Source organism: Ictalurus punctatus, chromosome 12, assembly GCF_001660625.3.
Source record: "Ictalurus punctatus breed USDA103 chromosome 12, Coco_2.0, whole genome shotgun sequence".
In the NCBI taxonomy this organism is placed as follows: domain Eukaryota; kingdom Metazoa; phylum Chordata; class Actinopteri; order Siluriformes; family Ictaluridae; genus Ictalurus; species Ictalurus punctatus.
The window spans coordinates 16,802,023-16,824,828 of NC_030427.2; the positions used below are offsets into that span (position 1 = coordinate 16,802,023).

Sequence of the window (22,806 nt, forward strand, 5' to 3'; positions counted from 1 at the left end):
ATGCAACAAAACAATTAAAAAAAAAGTTCAGAAAGGACAAACAAGAGTTCATGTTTGGTCATATGTTTAATTTTTGCTGTGATAAAAGCAAAAACGTACAAGTTAAGTGCTGTTAAAAATCACAGTACAGTGACAATAGTAATTCTGACTCATCCAGCTGGACAGAGTTGCAGGAGCCAGCTTCATCAATATGAAGAGAAATGAGTGTAAAATATCCATACAGAGTTGTGAGAATCAACATTGAGAGAAATAACAAAAAGAGCAATAATAAAAACACCCATAAACCGTTAAACTGTAGACTTAAAGTAGAGACAACTGAACATCTATAAATTGTTTGTGGTGTGTTTTAGCAACAGTCATTCATAACATGCACAAGGCAACAGAAAAAAGCTAGTCAAAGCATAGCATTTTACTCTAGTGCTACAGGTGTTTAGCATTAGCATACAGCATTGAACAGGGAGAGTCAGGGTAATCTGGCAACCCAGTGTAACAAACAAATTAACAATTTATGTGGAGGGATTTTAAATTCTGGCAGCCCTCTGTACCTCAACCCAGTGTAGTTTATAGTTTTTATAAAAAAATAAATTTAAAAAAAAACAAACAAACAAACAAACAAAAAAAAACACACGTGGAGTTTATCCCAATCTAATTTAACATGCAGGATGAATCCCAATCTGATCATAGTGAGCATTTTATTATACATTTGTTAACTGTTCACCAGATAAGTTTAATAATCAAGTGCAATGCTGTGATTGTGAGTAAAAGGTGATTCTCAGGATGTCCAAGTGTAATAGCACATGGTTCATGGAGGGAGGAAAAAAAAAGAAAAAAAGTACAAGGTGCTATGAATAAAATAATGTGGATAAACAAACATGGGAAAATGGATACTTTCTGCATCAGTGTTGGTGATTTTGAAGCACCTAAAGCCACTAAACAGCTGGACTATTACATAAGTTTAAATGATGCAAATTATAGGACATTTGAACGATCTGGCACCTCAATGTTTTGACTTCGTGTTACTGTCAATGATGAAAGAAAACAAAAAAACCCGACAAATTAAAGGATAACAGAAAGGCCGTCTTGCTTTGAAGCAATCAGATTGGCTGTCTGCTGCAGCTGTTACTCAGGTGTGGTCTCTGATGTCTCACTGGTCACATCCATGTCCTCCTCACTGTCCAAGCCACCACGGGGCATACGGCGCACGTTCAGTGCAAGATCACCACCACGCCTGCGAGTGTGTTCAGACAGACAAAATACTTTAAATATACTTCCTGACCACATTTTTTTTTTTTTTTTTTTTTAAAAAAGAGCTCATTATGCTTTGAGTGCATGTCAGCACCTGAGTTTGCTTTTCAGTGTGTTGACTTCACGGTTCATGGCATCACTGGCCTCCGTGGCATCTTCCAGTTCCCTCTGTAACTTCCTGCGGAAGGCGTTAGCACGCGTTGCTTCTTCTTCTGCCTCCTCCAACTGACGCTTCAGTTGCTTCATGCGCGAGTTTGCCTTCTCCATCTACACACAGTTTCACACATTACATACGAAACATGAGGTTCAGCATAAAGTTGTGCATTTAATAAATTTCATGTTCAGGAAAGAAACGTGATTTATATCCAATTACAATTAATGAATCACTAATAAAAAGGTACCAGTCTTTATGGTCTCACCTCGTCTTTAAACTGCTCACTGCTCCGTCTCTCCTCCTCCACCTGCAGCAGAACCTCCTTCAGTCTCTTCTCTGTACGACGTGCTACCTTTGAACTCTGCTGTTTATCCCTGACACACACACACACACACACACCAGTGTCATCAGTTCTAGATTATGTTAATGCTCTTCCAGTGTGTTTATATAACAAGTGAACGTGTGAGAGTTGTACTTGGCCTCCTGCTCTAGCTGTTCCTCCAGCTGCAGAATTTTGGCCTCCAGGACAGCAATAGTAGACTTGAACTTGGATTTGACAGAGCCTTCCAGCTCCTGCATTTTGGCCATTAGATCCTTATTCTGCCTCTCCAGCTGCTGTCGAGCCGTCTCACTCTTCTGAGCAGTGCTGCGCTCGCCTGCTAGCTCTGTGCTCAGAGTGTCCACCTAAAACACAGGTTTTAGAACAGCTGCGCACACACACACACACCAAAGCCTATGCAGGAAACCCTGCAGTGTCCAAATACAGAATACATGGGGAGGTGTCTGAACATAGATTTCATGTTTATTAAAGCCCAGACCAACAGGTCTGTGTGTATACGCACCTGTGCATTTGCTTTCTTCAGTCGGTCATTAACGAGTTCAATGTTTCCCTGTTCCTCATCAAGCTCCTCCTCCAGCTGAGATACACGAGCCTCCAACCTCCGCTTATCATCATTCAAAGCAGATCTTACACACAAACAATTACATATCACATGGCCATATTCCTACATACAGCATGTAATTTATGGAAGTGGGAAAAAAAAAAAGAAAAAAAAAACCAAAAGGAAAGGGGGAGAGAGGACCCTAGCCACAAAAAAGGGGGAAAATCAAAAGTTAAAAAAAAAAGGAAGCATGAAAAAATGTAAAATAAACTGTTCCACTTTAGTGAGATTAAAAACTTTGATTTACATCTTGGAGTTGCAGCTGGTCACTTCATCATGCATCTCATCTCTCTCCTGCTGAACCTGCTTCTTACTGCGATCAGCTGCAGACAGATCCTACAGAGAGAAAGTCAGCAAGAATAGTCATCTCCCATCAGGGGCTGAATCCCAAATCACACAAATGGGGAGACAAAAAAAAGATGGTAAAGAGGGAGACAGCAAACAGACCTCATGTAATTGCATGTTTTCAGCCTCCAGACTCTTGATTTTGCGTTCATTCTCTTTGGCACTGCTCAGTGCCGCATCCCTCGCCGCTCTGAGTTCATCCACATCCCGCAACTGATCCTTTACCTGAGCCTAAACACACGATATAATAAGACGTGTATTTTGTAGCCACACCAGCCCTTTGGTCTTAAGACTGTGTGAGACTTACCTGTAGTTTCTTCAGCTGTCTCAGTGCTTCATCTCGAGCTTTAATGGCCTGGTCGATTTGAGCCTCCAGCTCAGACAGGTCAAGCTCCAGCTTCTTCTTTGCTGCTACAGCCAGAGCTTTCTGCTTCCTCTCATCCTCCAGCTCTGCCTCCATCTCACGCACCTACACAAAAAAAATAGAAGTAAATAAATAAAATAAAAAAAATTCAAAAAAGCACAAGCAGCACTGACTTTCATAAACAAGTGCAAGATCAGATGCATCCTCAAGGTGACTTGTGGGAAGACTGACAAATGGGCATCCTGTCATCTCACCTGTTTAGTCAGCTGTTTCCTCTTCTCCTCTCCAAGCTCGTCTCGTCCCTGCAGGTCTCGATCGAACTGGGCCTTCAGGGCCTGGAGGTTCACCTCCAAACGCAGCTTAGCATCTTCAGTCAGCTGCAGCTCGTCCTCCATCTCCTCCACCTGCAGCTTCATCTCCTCCAACTGCTGCTCCATTGCACGCTTAGCACGCTCCAGCTCATGGACCTGAACACAGACGCGGGTGATACATTAGAAATAAAATAAAATGGTGTAGCGTTATAAATGTGTTGTACATACACTCTTGCCGACGTCATCTTTAGAAGACACGAGGTCCTCCATCTCAGTCTTGAGGAGTTTATTGGCTCTTTCTAGTTCGTTACGCTGCTCCTGTAGAGCCTCCAGTGCCCGAGCCAGAGTCAGAGCCTTAGTCTCCTTTTCACGAGCCTCAGCTTCTGCTCGGTCTCGTTCCTCACTGTAACGTGCCGAAATACTCTTCTCCTCTGCTAGCATCTACACACATGGCAGAAACAGGTTTAGGTATCTGAACACACTGATGATCAGACAGAAAACACCATGACATTAATCCAATTAAGAATATTCCATACCTGGTCAAATTTCTTCTGCTTCCTCTCAAGCTCCTGGACGATCTGCCGCAGGTGATCCTGACCCACCAACATGTCGTCAAGCTCCCGTTGCAGCCGCACCTTCGTCTTCTCCAGCTTGTCATAAGCAGAGGACTTCACTTCCACACACTGATTCAAGTTCTCCATCTCTCTCTGCAGCTTCCTCTTGGCTTCTTCTGAAGCCTCCAGATTTGCTGCTTCCTGTTCCAATTTCTTCCTCAATTCTGACACCTAAGGAGGAAAGAGGAGAAGACGAAACAAGTTAAAAGGTGGGGATAAAATACAGCCTCATTTTTAAAGGTCAGGAAGTGGGGTTAAAGGGCAGGGTGATTATAGTCAGGACTGAAAGGTCACCTGTGTCTGAAAGGAGTGAAGCTGTTTCTCCACACTCTTCTTTCCCTCCTCTTCCTCCTCCAGAAGCTCCTTCAGTCGGTTCTGTTCATCCTCCAGTTGACGCAGCCGTGTGCTCAGAGCCAGTTTCTGGCGTGTCTCCTCCTGCAGCAAACCCTGAAAAACCAAAAATCATTTTGCTAAATCTTTGATTTTCTTATGCCAGGATGAGGAGTGCCTACTTCAGCATTTCACTGCTCAGTCCAGCACAACCACAAAAAATGACCTGACTTGTTATTCAGCTTTACCAATTATTTAAGTAAGTGACTTCAAATAAATGTTAACCTGACTTACAGGTTTAATTATTCCAGTACATCATACTAATATTGTGTGTTACCTGTGTATCCTGTAGTTGCGACTCCACAGATGAGCATTCTTTAGTAGCTTTGATGGATTTACTCTCTACTTCAGACAGAGTGCTGCTCAAACCCTCCAACTCCAACTGAACACAGATGAAGCAACAGTAATTACCCCGAGCACAAGCTGCACGGGTTATAGTACAACATGTCATAGTTAGGTTAGTGACCTGCATTTTGCTCATTTTTTCAGCCATTTCCTTCTTCTGTTTCTCACTCTCGCCGTGTTTCAGTTGGAGCTCCTGCAGCTGAGCTTCAGCTTTTTTCCTGCGAGATTCAGAATCGTTTTTACTCTGAGTGACTGACTGGAGCTCAATCTGCAGCTCGCTGCGCTCACTCTCCAGAGCGATTTTAGCTTTCTCCACTGACACCTTGCTCTGCAGGACAGAGGTGAACAGACAAAGCGTGTGTGAGGGAGAGAGACGAAGAGTGAAGAACACAAAAACAGACAAATGGAAAGAGACAACAAGGACAAACAGGGTTAGGGAGAGATGATCAAGAACAGACCAAGAAAATGATTCTGTTTACACAGTGTGCATGAGGGGTGTTACCTTTTTGGCCTGTTCCAGTTGTTCATTAAGCTCTTCAAAAGCCTGTGTGTGTTTTTGGCGCATTTCAGTGAGGAGCTGATCGTGACCCTTAGCTTCATCCTCCAGAGTTTTCTTTAACTGAGCCACCTCAGATTCCCGTTTAGCTCTGCATGAACAAACCACACACACCATCACTTTCACAAATCTTAAATCCTAGTGTTTATTTTATGGTAACTTTGTAGCTGGAGAGGTTTACAGCTGTCCTTTATTGAAGCCCTGATGATGCTGTGATTGGCTCCTCAGTACCTGAGCTCCTGCTGAGCAGCGGTTGAATCCAGCGTGTCCTCTAGCTCACTCTTCAGTGCCTCCAGTTCCTCGCTCAGATCCCGTCTCTGTTTTTCAGTTTTATTTCTCGCAGCTCTCTCCAGTTCCAGATCCTCCTGAAGTTCCGTAACCTGAGCCTCCAGTTCCCTCACTCTCTTCTGTGCTGCATTTTTCAGGGACGTTTCCTGTTCTAACCTGTAGGGGGGCAACACAGGACAACATGGGGAGACTTGTTTAGCTAGTAAAGAATGAAACTCTCAGCAGGACATTTCCTGTCACAGGTATGAGGGAAACCAGCCAATCAGGCATCACTGCACCTGGCCAGCGTGGCCTGTAGCTCCTCCTCTTTTTTGGCAAGCTGTGCCCGAAGTTCAGTGATCTGAGCCTGAAGATCAGCCATGTGATCATGAAGTTCGGTGGAGTCGCTTTCCAGCTTCCTTCGGTTCTTCTCCAGTTCCTGTCGAGTCTTTTCTTCCTTCTTCAGACGCTCTGCACACACCCAGAGGGACAGCAGTATAATATCACATTTTATTGCATCAGACAGATCAAGGGATAGTGATCTCACCCTCCAGGTCTGTGATCATGGCCTCGTGTTTGTTTTTGAGTTTCTGTAAACTCTTCGATTTCTCCTCCTCCTCAGCCAGGTTAGAGCTGCACTCTGAGATCCTGTCCTCCAGCTGCTTCTTCTCCTGTGCACACATTTGGAGACCACTTGGTAAATTAAGTGATGCTTTATTGACCACTACAAAGCAGCCCCGCTTTACTGACCATCTTAAACATTAGCAAAGTGCACAAGTTGAGCTGAAGCTGCCGTAAACCTCTGTAATTATCCATGCATGTGTTCGTTCATCATGTCATACTATAGGTTTAACTTTATTAATGTATATCCTTATTTCAAAGAACCTTGTTGAGTTTGGCATTCTGGTCATCCAACACCATGATGTCCTCCTCCAGTTTCTTCAGTTTGCTATCTGTGGTCACTTTCTCCAGCTGCAGCTTCTGCCGTGCTGCTTCCTCTTCATCCAGCTGCTGCTCCAAATCCTGATACAACAGTCAAGGTTACAGTCAGAATTAGGGCTTATTCCCCTGAACATTCTCCAATGTGTTGTTCAAACTTCAGATAAACTACTGTAAAAGTCATAAATACAGCAATAGTCTCGATATACACCATCGCACACCCGCTCCAAGTCTCCCAGCCACTGATCTCCATCTCACCGTGATGTTCTGCTGCATCTTCTTCCTCTCAGCCTGCAGCTGAGTGACACGCTCCTCCTCCTCCTCCACACGGTTCTCCAGGTCATGTAGGATCTCCTCCAGTTCCTGCTGCCGAGCCGCCAGGCGAGCCCTCATCTCCTCCGCCTCGGCACACAGCTCCGTCTCCGCCTGCAACTGCTCCTGTAGAGCCTGCTTCTCTACGTTCAGCTGAGGGACACGGAACCGACCGCAACATCAGGAACAGGTCACAGATTTTCATATCTTACACACAAACCCCCAAAGTTTGTCTGGTCTTTATTTATTTATTTATTTATTTATTTATTATTATTTTTAAATACCTGCTTCTGTTTGGTCTCATACTCTTGTAACTGTAGCTCAAACTGCTGCTGTTTCTCCTTCACTTTCTCCAGCTCCTCCTCTTTCGCCTGCATTTCCTCATCCTGACGGGTCACCTGGAGCAGAGGCTTCACCTGCACACACACACGTTCTTACTGTGGAGGGTTCAGGGCCTTAACAACATCTCACAAAGGGTCCATTAGGGGCACTCTGGCAGTCAAGGAACTTTAAGGTCACATAGCAATACACAAGGTGTGTAGAGGTAAAGCTGACCTTAGTGAAGAGTCTCCACCACTGCCAGTTCCTGAGCTTCAGATAAGCAGCACAATTCCTCTGGATCACCCGCATTGCCGTGAGTTGCTGCTGACGCTTAGAAAAGGCCCTACGCACACATGCACAATTACTCAGCACGGCCCTTAGTATTTAACAGTAAGGAGCTAAAGCCTAATTAATCTTACAGAAAAAAGTTAAAGAAACAAACTCATGTCTTACTTGCGGGCAACGTAGCCACGACACCAGGCCTGGAATTTGAGGATGACGTCCGTGATTTTGATGTCACGCTCCTCCTCCAGGTGAGCCAGAACTCCGGCACGGAAAAACACTTTACTTTGACCAATCCGGTACAGATTAGAGTCCAACTCCAGGGCTTTAAGCTGAGGAAATGAGAGCAAACTACATCTAAAAAGATCTACGACTGAGAAATCACTCTTGCCTTAACGTTAATGTTCACTTCAAGAGATTGAACAACGCCCAATCCAGAACACCGAAACATTTATTAAACTTACCATCAACACACAGGCCTGTTTGCCATCCATGAAGCCTTTAGGGATCATATTTGGAGTGAGCAGCTCATATCTGAAGGAAATAAGAATAAATCATAAAAGAACAGGGTCTGAACACATGCATGTTTACAAGGCAATAAAAATATGGAGGTTCTGCAATTAAAACAGATCTTTGAGGCAAATACCAAGCACTTATTAACTCTTTAAAAAGGATAATCAGTTAACATCAAACAATATGAATAAGGTGTTGGAGCTAATGAGTTTATATAAAATATATAAATTAAAAAAAAAAAAAAAAAAAAAAAAAAAAAAAACACACACCACATTGTAAACTGTTAAGTGTGTACGTGTACCTCTGTCTGAACTCCTGAAAGATGATGCGGTTGGGGAAGCCCTGTCTGCAGATCCTGATTCCCTCCAGCACACCATTACATTTCAGCTGATCCAGGACTAGGTGAGCATCCAGTTTACCCGCCTAGGCAAGAGTGAGAAGTTCAGATAATCATTTTATTTATTTTTTTAAAGATATTTAAATACTGAAGCTTCTTCGGGGTTTTGGATTGGTCAAGCTACAGCACTGAGATATCAGCCCGCAGGTTACAGATTTGCACCAAGCACGGCAGGCATGTAGAGTCATGATAGTAGGTCTTATTTTTTTTGGTGTTTGGCTCGTACCTTCTTCTCGTGGTTGGGGATGATGCAGCGGACGAAGTTGGGGTTGGTGTTCCTCAGCGTGGCCATCAGATTGGCAAGCTGCTCTTTGTAAAGCTGTCCCACTGTTCTGAACATCCCTTTACGGGTTTTAAACGCCCCATGTGCCGATTCCGCCATTCCAGCAACTTTATCCAGACCCACAATTCTGTCCACTGAGAAGAGAAGGAAACGGTGAGCTGTGCTCACAAGGTCCGAGCTTCTTCACTCGAGTGGATGTAGAAATGGAACAGATGTTAAAACAGTGATGCGTTACAGAAATACTGTGAGCTGGAAATAAATTACCATCTTTCCAGAGTTCAGATACAAATTTGTCTGATGACTGATTGAGCAATGTCGTTACATTATCGTTCAGAGGGTCCATGTTCTTCATCAGCCAATCAACTGCTTTATAATCCACCTGAAAGAGAGAGAGAGAGAGAAACCATTTGTGAACCATCTAACCCATCCATCACATCCAACAACCCAAGCATCCAACACTTACTACTCACAAGGTATCGATTGTCCAACCCACCATCGAACACCTATCCATTCACTCCAGTGATGGTGTTCATCACACTAACTCTTCCACCCAACTATACACCAATCCATTTGTCCATCCAATCCCTTCATCTTTACCTTGCCAGCATAGTGGATGACACAGAAGTCAGCATCATCTTTGAGCTTCTTTGGTTTCTGGAATTTGGGATGGTTCCCTTGCTCCTGCACCAGCTTATCCACAAACGTCTTATCCGTGGCTTTAGGGAACCAGCACTCCTCATCCAGCAGAGCCAGAATGCCTGGAGGACCAGCCTGAAGAAGGGAGGTCAAGCATTCACTTAGAAAAGTGTTACAAAATTGAGGGATTTGACACAAGCCTCATTGGCAAGCAAGTCACCAGTTTTCCATGAAAAGTTTCTCTTGCTGTACTCACTGGCCTCTCAATGAGGTCGATGCAGGGCTGCAGATCGAGGCCGAAGTCAATGAAGCTCCACTCGATGCCCTCGCGCCGATACTCCTCCTGCTCCAGGATGAACATGGTGTGGTTGAACAGCTGCTGCAGCTTCTCGTTAGTGTAATTAATACACAGCTGCTCAAACGAGTTTAACTGCAGGAGAGAGAGGGGTACACATCTACATCAGAATCTGATATAATTAATGTTATTTGGGTATAAAATGACCATTTTATTTTGTCCTGTCTGAAAATAAGAACACTGCCATACAGGGGCATGCGGTTACCTCAAAGATCTCGAAGCCAGCAATATCCAAGATGCCGATGAATGAGGCTCCCTGGCGTTTGGTTTTGTCCAGAGCTTTATTAATTCGTGCCACTAGCCAGCGGAACAATCTTTCATACGTGGCTTTGGCTAAAGCTTCAACTGCAAACTCTGCCTGCTCCTGCGTCTGTGCTTTCTGCACATAATCACGGCCCACTTTGATCCGCGGCGAGAGGATGGCACGCACAAAGTCAGTCACGTTCATACCCAGCAGGTGGCACACTTTCTGTGCAGCTGAGGGAAAGACAGAGGTGGGATCAGTAATTCAGACTTCTGCTGAAACAGACATGTGAATTGCAGTGTCTGGGTGATGTATTACCCGTGTCATCCGACATAGAGGCCTGATCAGTGTTACGCTCCTTCTTAAACATGATGTTTCCCAAATGAAGAACTGCAGATACCACCTTCAGCAAACCTGAGAATGAGAGAGATAATACATGCAAGATAAGCCTTTTGAAACATTTTAGACTGAAAATGTGAACATCCATCTCCATTCATCCCTCTATGGTATCACATTCAGATTTCATCTTTCCATCTATCCCAGTCCTTACCTCCATGCAAGTGTTCACATCCATATCTAGTTTTATATCTTAATCATGAATAAGACTATATTGGACATAGATGGCAATGCCTCACCTGTCTGCTCATCCTCAGGGATGCCCATGATCCTGAAGGCATCCATGGTCTCGCTGTAAATATCTTTGTCCTGCTGTCCTGTAATAGTCACTTTCCCATTGGACAGGAAGCGATATTTTCCAAAATCCTCCAGGCACAACTCCGCTTGAGGGGGAAGAAAAGTGCAAAAAAAAAAAATAATAATAATCTTTGGAGGTTCACTTTTAGGAAACAAGGACTGAAAACTACACACAAAAAGGACAGTGGGCCAGAGATTAAAAGTCTGATCTAAAGCATAAACAATTCCTGAAAATTTAAATGGAGTGCAAAATGGCCTGACAAGCGCTTGACTTAGTGCATGCAAACAGTCTAATCAGGGTACAAAAATGGCCTACAGTGGGTATAAATCTCGGAATACATAGAACAAAGAGTCCGAACTAAGGAGAGAGACGAGTGCAACAGAGTTCCAAATTAGGTCACAAAAACAACCTATTAAGGTTCTGACGTAACGTGTGCAAACCAACTATAGGGTCCAGTCTACAGCAGCTTAAAAAGGGTCCAAACGGAGCACTCAAATGGCCTAATGGGGGTCTGAACAAAGCTGCAGAAACTGGACTGATCTAGGGCACAAAGACATTCTAATGAAAGACCAATATAGGACAAAGTTGTTAGCCTAGAGAAGATTTGACCTGAGACAAGGACCAAGGGATAAGGGTCCAGTTTTAGCAGCACATATGGATGAACATGAGTCTGATCTAGGCTGCCCAAACAGACTAATGATGGTCTAATCCAAGGCATGAGAACTTTCTTGGAGTCAAATAAAGGACACAAAAGCAGCATATTAGTATTCATAACGTGTGCAAACAGACAAATAGGGTCTAATCTAGGGTAGACAAATGACCTAAAGAGCCTAAAATGGAGCACAAACAGCCTAATGTGTGTCTGATCTAAGCTTTGGGAAAGGAGAGAAGGGGGGGGGGATTGTATATATAAAAAGACTATTTTAGTGAAAGTGTTACAGCGCTGTTTGTCTCCAGCTCCTGACAGCAAGTAGTAGAAGATGTGGAAGGCACGCTCTTCTTTAGCCTGTCTGATAGCACGAGACTTCTCCAGCAGGTCTGATTCACTAGTCAAGGAGACACACAGACAGATTCCACATTTCTGCTATTAATGTAAAATACATCTGTAACCAGGATACAAGACTCAATGTTTGCTCCCACGATGTAGCCGTTCACGTCAAAGTTAATCCTGATGAACTTCCCCTGTAAAGAGAAATGTTATAAACTTGGATAATTAAACAGTTCACTTTCCAATCATAGTCCAAATCAGAACAAGGTCCTCAGTGATCAGTCTAAAACAGATTTAAAGTTAGTTTACTGCTGTATATAATTGTTTAATTTTAAAGGATTGCCTATAAAAATAGTAAACATTAACAATAAGTTATTGAACACCATCTTGTTAGCTCTGTGCCAATAATCTTATTCAATAAAGCAACATCATTATTCTGTAGACAATCTTAAATCAAGGATACATGTCTGAATTGTTTTACATTTTATTGGAATATTTATAATAGCAGTCTCGCATGCAATCCAATGACTCCTTGTGACTGAACTTCACTAATCAAGTAGCAGTATTCAAACCACTGATTTGTTCATTTTTATATCCATTTTTTCATCCAACAGTTTTGCTAGTTTTATTAATACAAACAAACCGTAATCAAATCTGGACCGTTAGAGAATAAAGCTGTTGTGTGACTCTTACGAAGCGTGATGAGTTGTCGTTTTTCACCGTCTTGGCGTTACCGAACGCCTCCAGGATGGGGTTGGCCTGCAGCAACTGCTTCTCCAGCTCCCCCTAGTGGACAAACAGAATGATTGTTACTGGAAAAAGGCATCGGAAAGGACAGAGGGATAAAAATGTGGATAAGAGGAGAAGAGGGAACTTGCATGTGACAAACTGCTGCTGCTCTGGAGAAGAAAAACAAAATAAAACCAATGAACATATAATAAAAGAAAACCACCACCAACACAGTCTCAGTATTTGGTGCAAATTGCACTGATCCACAGTGTACTACACACCCTGATTAAAAGATTAATCACCAGACAAGGCTATAAAATAATTCTTTTAATTTTACCATACGTTTGTGTACTTGTGCCTGAGTAAAGACATCTATTGTGAGAAATCACAAAAAGGTCACATCACTGAAATCTCACTTAGCTCAAGAGCAAGGAAAGGAAAATGAAAAACCAAATGAGACTCACTGGGTCTTTTTTTAGTTTGGTGGAGGAGGCAACGTATGCCAAATACTGAATCACTTTCTTCGTGTTTTCTGTTTTGCCTGCTCCAGATTCACCTCTGAGAGGGGAATATTAAAATAAGTCACAATTTGTTAACACTTATTTTACATAAAGCATACTTTATTTTAATCAGATCACTGTTGAGATTTAACAGCTACAGAAACAGAACATCCACATCAAGTTACCGATTATATAAAGTTAATTGCTGAATGTTTAAGATGAAGTGACTTACGTGCACAGGATGGACTGATCCTCACGATCTGCAGAATGGAAAGACTAATGAGAGATGAACTTGTGTAGGAAAACGAGTACTAGCTATTTAAAAAAAAAAAAAAAAAAAAAAAAAAAAAAAAAACCCCCCATCTATCAGCACAGGGATATAAAATGCTTCTGAAAGTAGATCTGGATCAAGACATCTAAATGCTGTAAATATAAATAAAATGTCATGGCAACAAACTAACTATGACCCAAAGCATCACCGGTGTTCTGCTCCACACCAGCAGTTGTTTACTTTTCAGTGGAAACCTGCACTGTGCATGCGTGCGCACATTACCCTGCATCATGCTCCGATACGCAGTGTCTGTAATGGCATAGATGTGTGGAGGCATCTCGTGTCTCTTCTTTCCTTTGTACATGTTGACAATCTCCTCAGAGTAGATAGGCAGGTGTTTATAGGGATTAATGACCACACAGAACAGCCCCGAGTAAGTCTACACACAAAACACACAGACTTTCCTTTCAAAAGTTCATCACTGACACTTGAAAACAATCACAACTGCAGGTCATCTCCATGTAAGAGATTAAAGGCATATTTACATAGATGAGGCCGGAGTAATATCTCTCTTTGAGGTTGTGCAGAACCGATGCCTCATTCAGGCAGGTGAGCTCTGCCATGTCCTCCACCTTGTTGAATTTGGGAGGGTTCATCTTCTGGATGTCGTCTTTGTTCACTCTGATCATCTTCCCAGAGTCGGTGAGCTCCACGGTGCACTCATCCCCCTTCTCCGCTTTAAGTGAGCCAGATTCGAAACCCAGTTTCTCAGACGGAACCCAGACCAGCTTTTTGGAGGCCCAGTCGGCCTGAGCCAGGGGGTCGGTGATGGCACTGCGGTCCCCATACAGGTAGCGCTCTGCATCAGACATGATGGCTGGAGACACAGCAATTGAAAAATAAGATATTATAAAAGAAAAAAAAAAGAAAAAAAAAAAAAAGTCAGGGATCATCCAGTCTTATTCAAACACACAAGGTTTTTGAATGAAGGACAATCACTCCCAAACAGGCTATGTCCTAAACCACATGCTACTGACATGTACACTGATTTGGGACATAACCCTGAAGGTTTAATGGTTAGCCAGATTCCACACATTCCCATCATGCCCTTAAGATTTTCCCCTAATCCCAGCCTTAACTCTTGCTACATCTAATCTAAAGGCTGTGTCTTAAATACACAGGAGAGATTAGGAGCCAGACCTAGAAGTATTTACTTCCAGGTGGAAATTCCTGGGCAAGTCCGAGCAGAAAGGGAAAACACCAAGTTGTACACCACACCCAGGACACACCAAATGCTGATTAAAACAGTCGAGGAAATGTGCATGTGTTCAGGAAGTTCAGCCACACTAAACACTGGTCATATCCCAAATAGGAGTTTAACCAAAAATCTTTTTTACAATTCATTCCATCACTAACACTTCACGAAACTTTGAGATCATGTGGTTGGAGAGGATGCTGTGCAAGAGTTGCTAGCTAATAACAGGATAACTAGCAGTTAGCATACAAGATTAGCGCTACACATCTTGACACACAATGTGTTTCAAAGAGCTTTAACTTTAAAGTTCATTACACACTGAGTAAGCCACAGTGCATGATGGGTAAACCGTTAGAACAGTGTGCATGTGCAATTGTGACAGAGCAAAAAGATGCATTAGCATGTGGGACAGAACTGTACTGACAAATAAGGATGTAAAGGACAAACGGGAAGTTGCTTCATGGCATTTAAACGGCTGTGGTGGTATTACAATACACACAATTGCGCTCATGTAAAGGGTAATAATGTGCACATAGTGTGAATAGGTTTTGTAACTTCCTGTGAATTAGCTTCATTGCAGACATAGTATTTAGTATGAAATGGTTTCCATGTTAACACTAGCATGTAGTAAAATAATGAAACAAGTACCAATGATGCCAATTTATGACTAGCTAATGTGGCTAAATCACAAGAGCTCACCAATTAACCATCTACACTAGCATGCCATGATTAGCACGTTACTCTAAAAAAAAAAACACACCAGGAATCATCAGCAAGTCAGATTAGCACAACAAACGTGATATCAGCTGTTATGCTAGTAACGATAGCATGCTTAGATTAGCATTTTAAAAAAATATATTCTGCCATCTTGGCTAATTCTACAGTTGCTCAGCTAGCAAGATCTGCAAGTTCAAGTTAGCATACATTAAACATTTTTACTTTCACCTAGTCTAGTTGAACTTTGGGGGTTTAAAAAGTGCATAAAATCCTTTATGGAAACAAGCTGAACAGGAAGAGACATTATGTAAATAAATTTAATCACAAAAAGAGTCTCTGAAATTTTAACTTCTGAATAAGAGTTCATCTTTCTTCATTTTGTTACATAACTTATGCACATAAAATCCACTAGATTAATTTCTGTAACAGTTCTAAACTCTAGAACCCTGCAGAACTGAACATGCTGTAATGTGGGTTGTGTTAGTGCAGTGGTTTTCAAAGTGGGGGCCACCTGGGGGACCTCAACAATTTGGTGTCAAAAATAAAATACATACATAATTCTCACATTCAGACACCCACAAACAATTCCTAATGTAACAGATGAAAGGTAATTAAAAAAGGGGGATATATTCAGAAGTCTGTATTTTAAGTGTGTTTTAAAGACATCTTGCAAAAGGGGGCCTTGCCCTGAAAATGTTTGGGAATCCCTGTGTTAGTGCACTACATAGGGCACATGAGTCTCCAGCATAGGAAGCAGGGAAAGATTTAGGACACAGCCCACACTCACATCTCAAGATGATGGGAAGAACATGTCTGTAAACAAAAGTACTTTGAGCTGAACGGTACAGAAAGAGTTAAACTCACCCTGCTGCTGATAAAGGTTTACTGAGCGAAGGATGAAAAGTATGACTTTAAGGGAAAGCTGTGTTCCGACATGTGTGTCTTAAATCTGTATCCTGAGGGAGCTGAATCTCAATGCGTGTCCTCTCTACAGTGACTCAGAGGGACTTTAAATCAGCTTTTAAACTTTATGTCACTGCATAAACTGCTTATGAACATTTATTCAAATTATGCATATGCAAAACCTGTTCATAAAAACCAAACTGAAGCGAGACAAAACACCTATGAATGGGATTTTAAAAAAAAATTGCTTTTTTTCATAGCTGCTTGCAAATCAGTGTTTAGACTCAGCTTTTTGTGCAAAAACACTAACATCTCATACTATAATGTATTCACACTTACAGGAGTGTGTAAAAATACATCATGTTTATTCGGATTATACAACCTTATACAAATTTTACTGTTAAACTAACCAATATTGCTTATGAATAAACATTATCAACGCAGAGACGCCACCTCATTAGCATAAACCACACAAGCTGTTACCCTGTCTCTGTCCAAACCTATGTAACTGCACGCATACGCCCTGAACACACAACACACAGCAGTGCAACAACTCCAAACGACAGTAAAGTAAGCCTGAGGATTTAAGTTCGTATTAAAACAAAAGTTAAAGACATTAACACCCCTATGCATGCAATTAAACGGTGAAACTGCGAGCGCGCGCACTAATCAATAAGCTCAGGTGTGTGTACGCGCGCAGGTACAAAGCGACTTGTATCTTAGAGTTTATTTATTTTAATAACACGAGACACACCACTACTTATAAAGTTATGACATGTAAGCGAACCAACATTGAGATTTAACCGCAAAGGAAAAAATAAGTGAGCTGTGTATTTAATTTTTAAAAACTCACCTCAGTGTGTGAAGCTTCTCTTCTATCCAAAGTGATAAAGAGATTAATTTAAACACCACACAATAAGCAGCACTGCCGCTAACAATTCAGCACAGTTCAACTCAGTTCCTCTTGCCTCACTTCTCTCTCCCTGCTACCACGACGGGCGGGGCTTATTAACATCCGACCACGCCCACCCATTATCTCCACTGGCGTCCGAATACAAATCAATCAATCTGATTGGCTGTTGGATTTAACCGTGTTTAAAGTGTTAATGAGCTCAGATTTGTGTTGAGCGGCTATACTGAGTCAAATTTAAATTATTCTGGAAAAACTAATAAAACAATGAACATCATTCTACAAAAAAACATTTGACAGTATTTTAACTATTTGTGGATATACGCTACCGGTGAAGAGGGTCATTAAAGAAAACAAACAATAGATATCACAAATAATCTTCACTACATCTTTTTTTTTTTTAAATTAGGGACAGGAATGTGTGTAAAAAATTCTTGAATACATCTCATCTAGAAACTGAGATTTGTTTTTATTTAAAAAATTGTAACTGTTTAAAAAAGAAGTCATTTATTTTGAGAAAAATGTGTTTAAAAATAAAATATGGTTCAGCGCATTCCTCCACTTAATGTTGTTTATCAGATTTCTTAAGGAAATTGTTGTGTATATAATATGACACACAAACTGGCCATATATGAAGAAACGAGCTTTGTGAGGTGATTATGAAGTGGGCGGGGCTTAAAGCCTATATGAAAGGTGCTCGAAGTTTTACTTAATGTGGTGGACAAAAACAGCAAATAAAATATATATTTGTTGCCGGGTTTTGATATTTTTGTGACTGCAGTTTAGTAGAAGACGTTTTATACATGTGATTTATCCAAACTTTAAAAAAAAAAATTTTTTTTGCAAAACTGAATGTTAGTGCTGTGAACGTATACATAAAATACATAAAAAATAATACACAATAAATACAGACTTTAACATTTTACAGAGTTTTTGTTTATTTATCTGTTCAGTCACGTGAGTATGTGTGTGTATGTGCGTGTCTGTGTGCATGTGTAGAGTTTATCTAAACTATTATATATAAAGCTGTCTGATTTACATAGTTACTCAAATCTGCCTTTATGGGATTTTGCAATTACTGATCACTATCAGCTCAGAGAAAGTGAAGAGAGAGAGAGAGTGTGCGTGTGTGCGCGTATGTGTGTGAGGAATGCAGTGATATGTCTGTACTTGTAGTCCTGCAGTGAATTTCCACACTGATGTGTAGCGGATTTTATTTTACACACAGCAGACTTTTAAGTGAATTGGCTCCAACATTGTTGGACAGTGGTTTTTTTTAGACACATTATTCAATGGTTTACTTTGTGAATTTAATTATTTTTGAAAATATACACTCATTTAAAATCTGACGACTGCAACACACTCCAAAAAAGTTGGGACAGTTAACTGTTTACCACTGTGTAACCTCACCGTTTCTGTTAATAACACTTATTGAGAGTTTGGGTGCTGAAGACACCAGGTGGTCAAGTTTAGCAAGTGGAATATTCCCCCATTCATCCATTATGCATTTCTTCAGCAATTGTACGGGGCCTTCATTGCCTTATTTTGCACTTCATAATGCACCACATATTCTCAATCGGAGACAGGGCAGGTCTGCAGGCAGGCCATGCTAACACCCACACTCTCTGCTTACGCAGCCATGCGCTTGTAATCCGGGCAGAATGTGGTTTGGTGTTGTCCTGCTCTGGATGGCAGCATATGCTGCTCCAAAATGTGTACATATCTTTCTGCATTAATGGTGCCCTCACAGATGTGCAAGTTACCCATGCCATGGGCACTGACACACCCCTATACCATGACAGAGGCTGGCTTTTGGACCTGACTCTGATAACAGCTTGGATGGTCCTTTTCCTCTTTGGCCTGGAGAACACAACAGCTGTTTTGTCCAAAAACTATTTGAAATGTTGACTCGTCGGACCACAAACACGAATCCACTGTGCTACTGTCCATCTCAGATGAGACCAAGCCCAGAAGAGTCGGCGATGCTTCTGGACAGTGTTGATGTATGGCTTCTGCTTTGCATAGTAAAGCCTTAACTTGCATCTGTGGATGCAGCGGCGAATGGTGTTCACTGACAAAGGTTTATCAATGTATTCCCGAGCCCATGTCAGGATATCCATTACAGACTCCTGAAAGGATCCAGAAAGGATCACCTTCTGAATCATTTTCCTGTATCATTTCCAGATTTGATTCACTCCTGAAAGGATTTACTCTTTCTTCTAGAATAAATGTTCACTAAAGCGAGCTAGTGTTACAACACTGTCATTGGAGTCAATTAGCTAAAAATTAAATCACTACTTGCCTAATCGCCCATAAATAAGATCCTAATGGGGCAGTTTATTATGTTGTAAGATTGTAATTGTAACAATTATTCAAAATATTGCCATGTAAAGTGCCATAGATGTCATTAGTTTCTTAATTGCACTTTCTTCTGGCCCGGAATTAGTCCCACCCCCTGCAGTAACAGATCCACCTCTTTACCTTAAAAGGAAACTCATGAAGTAAAAGTAGTTTCAGCAGACAGAATGAAGTCATCAGTGTTTTATCACTAAACATTACATACTGCTGCTTCGAATACAGATAACTAGCTCACTATAAAATAAAACAAAATAAAATAACATTAAATAATGTGAGAGGCGTTGCTGCAGCATTTGTTTATCAAATGATCTAGTACATAAGGAGAATATTTACAGAGCTGTACACTTATATTTAAACATGTATTATTATGTCAATCACTGGGATCTGACACAGTCGCCTACGCTGCACTGTCACCTCACCAAGTCAAAGGTCATCAAATTTATTTACTAGTGAGCTGTGTTTGTTGGAGGAATTAGGAAATAAAAGACAGCTCTCCTGTACGTTTCCTTATAGGGTAAAATCCCACAGAGAAAAGAACGAGTGCATAAGGAGGAGGAGGAGAGATTCAGCGTCTCTGGAGGTGTCGGCTTTTTCAGTCTCCGCGATGAAAGAGAGATTAAATGTCAAAGGCGTGTCAACACATGATCACACACCTGAGTCAGACAGAGAGAGAAAGAGAGAGAGGGGAGAACAGGACTGCATTCCAATCCTGTATTCAACATTTTCACTTCTCCTCTAGTCAACTTCCCATAGTCTACTTCCCCCATCCACTTCTCCCCCTTTTCCACTTTTCCCCTCGTCCACTTCTCCCCTCGTTCACTTCCACTCATCCATTTCCCATTTTCCCCCTCCTCCACTTCTCCCCTCGTCCACTTCCCCTCATCCATTTCCCCCTTTTCCACTATCCCCTCGTCCACTTCCCCTTGCCCACTTCTCCCTCATCCACTTCCCCTCATCCATTTCTTCCTTTGTCCACTTCTCCTTGTCCACTTCTTCCTCATCCACTTCCCCTTGTCCACGTTCCCCTGTCCACTTCCCCTTGTCCACGTTCCTGTCCACTTCTCCCCTCGTCCATTTCTCCCCTCTTCCACTTCTTCCTCATCCACTTCCCCTTGTCCACTTCACCCCTAGTCCATTTTTCCCCTTGTCCTGACACAGTTTCCTTTTTCAAAATGGCAGATGAAGCTGTTTTTCATGATTTATCATTCTAGATATCTAACAAAACAGTTACTCATCACCTTAGCCACTATAATTAGCACACTAGCTACATATAAAGATGGGCATTTAGCAAGCCGACTAGTTATAAGCTAGTTAGCAAACTTATAAGGATGTAGAGAGTGTGAAGGACACTGAGTGTGTAAGAATTACATGATATTTTACTAAAAATATTTTATTTCCATTGTAAATATAGCAGTGACTTATAAAAGCAAGTGTAAGTGTTAAGTGCAAATGAGTGAAAGTTGTAAATGTTAAGAAGAGATGATATCGCTATGGTTACCAAATAAACTAAAACATTTAATGAACACGTGCAACAATTCTTTTTATCTATCTGCACATTGCTAATGAACCCTCATATAAAGCTTCCTGTTTTCTGGTGTTTTTAATAAGTTTATCATCACTTTGGTGATTATATTTTGCTTGTGCAAATAAAGATCTGGTTACGTATAAAGCTGTGGATGAGAGACAAATACTACTAAATGGTGACAGTTACCTTTTAATATTTAAACATTAACGATTCATTTAAGACAATAAATAAGAATTTGGAGTTAAGTTTTATTTAGATTCATATTAACACTTTTAACTACAGCCAGAGAATTTGACACAGGAAGAATAGACACTGTGTCTAATCATCGATAAACATTCATACACTCATCATTGACCTTTTCTCTAACAATTAATCCACATTATCAGGTCACTACTCAGACCAGAGAGGGGAAATATAAGGAAAAAATTTGGCTAAATAATTTACATTAATGTGTGTTACTGGAAAAACATTGCTCGTTCATGTTTAAAAAACTGATAAAACTGTCACTTAAATGGAACAATGCACTGCAGTAGGTCAGTGTCTGAAAGATAAAAACTGGGGAACAAAAACACAAAAACAATAGATTCGTTTCCACTTCTGTGGAAATGAAGTTCCTTATGGAGAGGGGCATGGCTTGTACACGGGGTGTGGTCTGTGCATGGGGGCTTGGTCTGGTGCGTGTGCATGGCTGTGTTTGGAGCTGTGTTACTGAACTCGGTGGTGAAATATCAGCTGTGTTCAGTCATGTTTCTGCTGAATTAATAGAGTACTAGCTCCAATAATGTTTTCACGGTCATTACTCACACATTGCATCAGAAACATGACTAATATACGTGCACCGACAAAAGTTTGTGCACCCCTGACCATCACACCTGTACATGTTGAACATCCCATTCCCTTGAGAAGCTGCTTTTAAAATAAAGTTGTTTATTATTATTATTATTATTATTATTATTATTATTATTATTATTATTCCAGATTTATTTTCCCTTAGCTGTTATAATAAGCTCCACTCTTCCGGGAAGGCTTTCCACTAGATTTTCGGGCGTGGCTGTGGGGGATTTGTGTTGGTCAGGCACTGTTGTTGGGTGAGGAGGCCACTAGGGGGCATTATTACTATTATCATTAATAGTAGTAGTAGTAGTATTGATATAAAACCACCAAAACATTGCCACACTGTGTAGAATTTATTTATTTTATTTACAAAAAGATAGACTGTAGCTACATCATACACCATCGACATAAAAATATTAACACCATGTAAACTGAACACGATAATGAAATGCAAAATTTCCACATGTGGCACATCGCAGTGGGATATTAAAAATGAACAATATTAAAATATATAAATATACAATGAACAATTAGTGAGGTGAAAGCCTACATTACACAACATAAATACACAATTATAAAACTGCTGCTAAGTTTGAATATAAATATAGTTATATTCTTGTCAAAGCCATGTATCACTGTGTTAAATGTTAAATAAGGATGGAGTGAGTTTTCATTCTAACAGTGTCAGATTTTACAGTTTCACATTTTACAGATTTTGCTCTTTACATTAGTCTATTATAATTTATATATATATATATATATATATATATATATATATATATATATATATATATATATATATATATATTTCAAATTATCTATTTATTTATTTATTTATTTATTTATCTATCTATCTATCTATTTATTTATTTATTTATTTTTTGGCCTCTAACAGCACTGCGATGTTACACCAGCTGTGCAGTTGTAATGTACACTTTATTACTTATTTAATTCTACTTGTTATTTCATGTTTTTAAAGTCAGTTTTATTTTTACTTTTATAATAAATAAAATAAAAAAATATACATGTTTACATGTTCACATTTTAATATACTTTACTTTTTATTTTAGTTTAAGTAGTAATTTATTTTGTTTTTAATTTAACATAAATTTTATTCTGTGATATACACAGTGTATTTATAGGCCTGAGATTTATTTAGTATGACAAGAATTTTTAAAATTTTTGTTTTAATATCAATAACACATCATGACAAGTGCAGTATGTCTTCTACTTGACATTTGAAATAAAGTGATTTTTTTAGTCCAGGTTTATTTAATGATTAAATAAATAATTAATACAAACAAAAAA

The 22,806-nt window shown here is 40.5% G+C and overlaps 1 protein-coding gene across 1 annotated transcript; it reads right to left on the minus strand.

Annotated features, from left to right (window-relative positions):
* Window positions 1–47: 47 nt before the first annotated feature.
* Window positions 48–16,873, minus strand: LOC108272530 (myosin-9). The gene is made up of 41 exons (XM_017480978.3): window positions 16,725–16,873; window positions 13,542–13,873; window positions 13,279–13,435; window positions 12,958–12,985; window positions 12,690–12,783; window positions 12,375–12,395; window positions 12,190–12,282; window positions 11,627–11,690; window positions 11,448–11,546; window positions 10,450–10,593; window positions 10,133–10,228; window positions 9,776–10,047; window positions 9,472–9,645; window positions 9,177–9,350; window positions 8,844–8,958; window positions 8,523–8,713; window positions 8,201–8,322; window positions 7,851–7,920; window positions 7,558–7,718; window positions 7,339–7,447; window positions 7,068–7,199; window positions 6,730–6,936; window positions 6,418–6,555; window positions 6,080–6,203; window positions 5,832–6,003; window positions 5,497–5,709; window positions 5,212–5,356; window positions 4,831–5,037; window positions 4,642–4,746; window positions 4,269–4,421; window positions 3,897–4,145; window positions 3,589–3,801; window positions 3,304–3,516; window positions 2,993–3,154; window positions 2,788–2,916; window positions 2,588–2,676; window positions 2,242–2,365; window positions 1,875–2,083; window positions 1,665–1,773; window positions 1,340–1,512; window positions 48–1,228 (listed from the first exon to the last, which is right to left on the minus strand). Exons 2-41 carry the CDS (start codon window positions 13,866–13,868, stop codon window positions 1,120–1,122), a joined length of 5,886 nt encoding a protein of 1,961 aa, XP_017336467.1. The 5' UTR covers window positions 13,869–13,873; window positions 16,725–16,873; the 3' UTR covers window positions 48–1,119.
* Window positions 16,874–22,806: the final 5,933 nt, after the last annotated feature.